Here is a 4053-nt window from a genome sequence, read left to right on the forward strand (position 1 = left end):
TTCAGTTTGTTTATATGGTGGGTTAAATTGACAGATTTTCATGTTAAACCATCCTTGCATCTGTTGATTGAAGCCTACTTGATCATTGGGGATAACTTTTTATGTGTTCTTGTATTTGGATTGCCAGTAATTTAGTGAGTATTTTTGCATCAATGTTCATGAGGGAAATTGGTCTGTAATTCTCTTTCTTTGTTGCATCTTTGTGTAGTTTGGGTATCAAAACAAATTTGACAATTTTTCTTCTGTTTCTATTGTGTGGAATAATTTGAGGAGTATTAGCTCTTCTTTGAAATTCTGGTAGAATTCCAAGATGAAACCACCTGGCTCTGGGCTTTTTTTGGTTGGGAAACTTTCATTGATTGCTTCTATTTCCTTAGGAGTTATAAGTCTATTTAAATTGTTTATAGGCTCTTAGTTTAATTTTGGTATGTAGTACCTATCAAGAAAATTGTTTATTTCTTCTAAATTTTCCAATTTTATGGTGTACAGGTTTTTGAAGTATGACTTAATGATTCCCTGGTTTTCCGTACTGTCTGATGTTATGTTCCCCTATTCATTTCTGATTTTGTTAATATGGATATTATCTCTCTGCCTTTTGGCTAGGTTTGTCTACCTTGTTGATTTTGTCACAGAAACAGCTCCTTCTTTGTCTGATTCTTTGTATTTTTCTGTTTGTTTCTATTTTACTTGTTTCACTCCATGAGTTTGATTATTTCCTGCCATCTACTCTTTCTAAGTGAGTTTTTTCTAGAGCTTTCAGTTGTGCTGTTAAGTATCTAGTTGTGATTTCTCCAAATTCTTCATGTAGGCACTTAGTGCTATAAATGGGCTCTGGTTATTAGTCAATTTCAAATTAAGAGTTAAATCTCATAAATGACACTGTTGTACAAGATGATTACCCAAAATTAGTTCAGAATCAAGACTAGTTGGAAAAGATAACATGGATATAGAAAGATTAAGGGGAGTTAAGAGAAAAAAATGATAATAAAATGTTGAAGTTACGTTAAGATTGTAAGGTATGGAGAACATATTAGACAGCCTTTTCCACTGTACATTTTCAATATCATTTATACAAGGCAAGAAGGTAGATATAGTCAGCTGTCTAAGATGATCTTTGCTGCTTTGACTACTCCACTACACCTCTTCACAGTCATGTAGGTCCTATGATGACAGAGAACATCTGACAAAATACTAACATCACTAATTTATTACATAAAATTAGGAAAAAATCCCAAGTGCTACTATTACAAAGAGATTTTCTTATTGCAGATAATTCTCATTAGGGCCCTCTTCATGTCTCTGTTCCTCAGGCTGTAGATGAAAGGGTTAAGCATTGGAGTCACCACTGTGTACATCATAGCCATGGTAGTCTCCTTTACAGTAGAGTTATTACCTGATGGACATAAGTAGAGACCAATTATTGTCCCATAGTACAAAGAAACCACAGACAGGTGGGAACCACAGGTAGAGAAGACCTTATAGATGCCCTGGGTAGAAGAAAGCTTGAGAATGGAGGAGACAATCCTGGCATAGGACATAACAATGAGTAGGAAAGGCATGACAACAGTGAGCCCTCCTGAGATAAATATCATCAACTCATTAACATAAGTGTCTGAGCAGGCTAACTTCAGAAGAGCATATAAGTCACAGAAAAAGTGGAGAATCACATTGTTTTCGCAAAAAGACAATCCAGCTGTGAGAATGGTGTGCATCATGGCATGTAATGTGGTCAGCATCCACAATGGCAGCAATAGACAAGCACAGAGCTTGGGGCTCATGATGCTGGTGTAATGAAGAGGAAAGCAAATGGCCACATAGCGGTCATAGGCCATGGCCACAAGAAGAAAGTTCTCCATGTCTCCAAAAAACATATAGAAGTACAGCTGTGTCAGGCAGCCTCCATAGTTGATGGATGGTATTTGGCTCTGCATGTTCTGCAGCAATTTGGGCATTGTGACAGAGGAGAAACAGAGGTCAGAGAAGGACAAGTTGCTGAGAAACAAGTACATGGGTGTGTGGAGATGGGAGTCCAGTAGAATGAGGATGATGATTAACAGGTTCCCCAGGATGGTGGTGAGGTAAATGGCCAAGAACAGCATATTGAATAGGTGGTGGTACACTGAGGGGATAGGAAGGTCCAGTAGTAAGAAATCTGAGAAGAAAGTTTGGTTGCTTCTAGTCATGATATGCTTGCAATGGCTTAAGAAAAAATAAACACCTTATTAAACTCCCAATGGTTAAGTGTGTATGAAATCTCATAGCTCAGTTGACTATTTTGTCTCTTTTGTTTACATTTGAAAAAAGAATTTTCTTTATTTTTATGTTCTTTGCTTCAGTATGGCATGAAATAACCTCAGCCCATTTATTCCCTCAAATGTCCTTGGTAGTGATGGCATCCAAACCCTGTCCTTTCAGTCTGCCAACAGCCATTTCTACACATCAATCTCTATATCCCAATGAAAATAGACACGGTTTGTGACATGCATGGCACGTTTCATTCTCTATAGAAACTAATCTTACTCTCATGGAAGTAACTGTAATATCTACATTCAAATATGATCACTCTTTGAGGTCAATGAATAACATTTCTTAATACTGCTTTAGCATATGCTAGTATTGCCTAATCACACCTATTTGCTTCTGATTTGCAAAATGTTTTGGAATATCTCTTTCCTGCCTGCATACTTATTCTGGGCAATATTAGTTCACCTCATTCTACAGTTTATTTCTGTGAATTTTCTTTAAGGAGTTTTGTAACCTCATAATTCTATATGAGCCCCAAGCAAAACACATATACTTTAATGTGTTAGATTACCTTTAAAAGTCAGATGCAGTTGTCTTTCTAACCTAGTGAATTTACTCCCTCACCACCATGGACATCTGAGGACCAATTGATTCCAAGAGAAATTCACTCCTCTCTCTCCCAACCTCTTTCTCCTAAGTCTCTACTGTCTCATAACATGAAAAAAATTGATTCAAGACCTAATAAATGAGTTTTATTGCACTTTTTTCTGTTTTTCTTCCCTTAAACTCAAATCAAGCATATTTTACAGAATCCCACCTTTATCTTCCATTTTCCAGGCTGTAAAACTACCCAATCATTTTCTTAGAAATGAATGCCATCATTTCTTGTCTGAAATACTGGTGAGAATTCAAATATAATTCATATCTCATGTCTCAATACTATTTTCTTCAATATTTTTAAGCACCACTGGCATTCTGAGATGGAAATGCAGACCTCTCTATCCTGATTCATTTGTCAGATGACCATCTTGTTCATAGGACAAAATTCCTATCATGTGAACAAACTAGTCATCCTTACCTGACTTGGAACAACCTCTACAGCCTAATATGGCCTCACATAGTACCCACATTCTCTCTCAACAAAACTTCAGATGGAAATTCATGCCTCCATTATTTCTTATTTGAAGTTCTCTTTGTCTATCACATCCTCTCCTCTGTGGTGAAGCTTGCCCCAGTTGTGTGTCCACAATAGAGCATGGCATATGCTAAGTTAAACATTTCTTTTGTAACTACACACAGTAATACCTGCTACCATGGTCCCTCAATATCGTGTACTTATCTCACAGCTACCAGTGGCCCAGATCACTGGTTCACAGCTGTTGTTGCCAGTCTGTATACTTCATGAAGAAGTATCCATGCCTGCCTTCATCTTTTAGCAAGACCAGACCTGTCTAGATGTGGCTTTGTGTTCGTGAGGATTTCCTAGCTGGTCTCTAGTCTTGGAATAGACTCTTTCAAATTTAAGTCAGAAATGCACATGAAATGCATCTAATTACTCTTATTTAATTTCTCCAAAATACAAACTGCCTAAACTTGACATTTACCATGAAAATTTGACACTCTGTGATGAGCTTCACAGATGAGATTGTATTCATGGAGAGTCTTTCACTGGGTGAGATGTTTTGCTCTTTTCAATAATATTAATGATTCAAAACGTTTATGCTTCAATACATATAATCCCAATAATAATGATGCAGGGAAATAAATATGGTGAATATTTCATGAAATACCAATAACAAACAAATAAAA

At 36.6% G+C, this 4053-nt stretch overlaps 1 protein-coding gene across 2 annotated transcripts; it reads right to left on the reverse strand.

The window, feature by feature from the left end:
- Nucleotides 1-1244: 1244 nt before the first annotated feature.
- Nucleotides 1245-2880, reverse strand: LOC101823528 (olfactory receptor 1496-like). 2 transcript variants are annotated; one of them, XM_013111569.1, is made up of 2 exons: nt 2861-2880; nt 1245-2172 (listed from the first exon to the last, which is right to left on the reverse strand). In XM_013111569.1, the coding sequence occupies exons 1-2, from the start codon at nt 2878-2880 to the stop codon at nt 1245-1247; spliced, it is 948 nt and encodes a 315-aa protein (XP_012967023.1). The 2 variants fall into 2 exon arrangements, with proteins under 2 accessions (XP_012967023.1, XP_005067473.1); XM_005067416.1 differs by lacking the exon at nt 2861-2880 and having other exon boundaries at nt 1245-2183.
- Nucleotides 2881-4053: the final 1173 nt, after the last annotated feature.

The sequence above is a fragment of the Mesocricetus auratus genome, unplaced genomic scaffold (genome assembly GCF_017639785.1).
Source record: "Mesocricetus auratus isolate SY011 unplaced genomic scaffold, BCM_Maur_2.0 Super-Scaffold_100007, whole genome shotgun sequence".
Taxonomy (NCBI): domain Eukaryota; kingdom Metazoa; phylum Chordata; class Mammalia; order Rodentia; family Cricetidae; genus Mesocricetus; species Mesocricetus auratus.

Excerpts from the sequence above, each read along its gene's own strand:
- LOC101823528 (XM_013111569.1), bottom strand. The coding sequence starts at position 2,880 with ATGTCCATGGTGGTGAGGGA. Across the intron at positions 2,173-2,860 it reads ATGTCCATGGTGGTGAGGGA|CAACCAAACTTTCTTCTCAG; the intron begins GTAAATTCACTA and ends CATGACTAGAAG.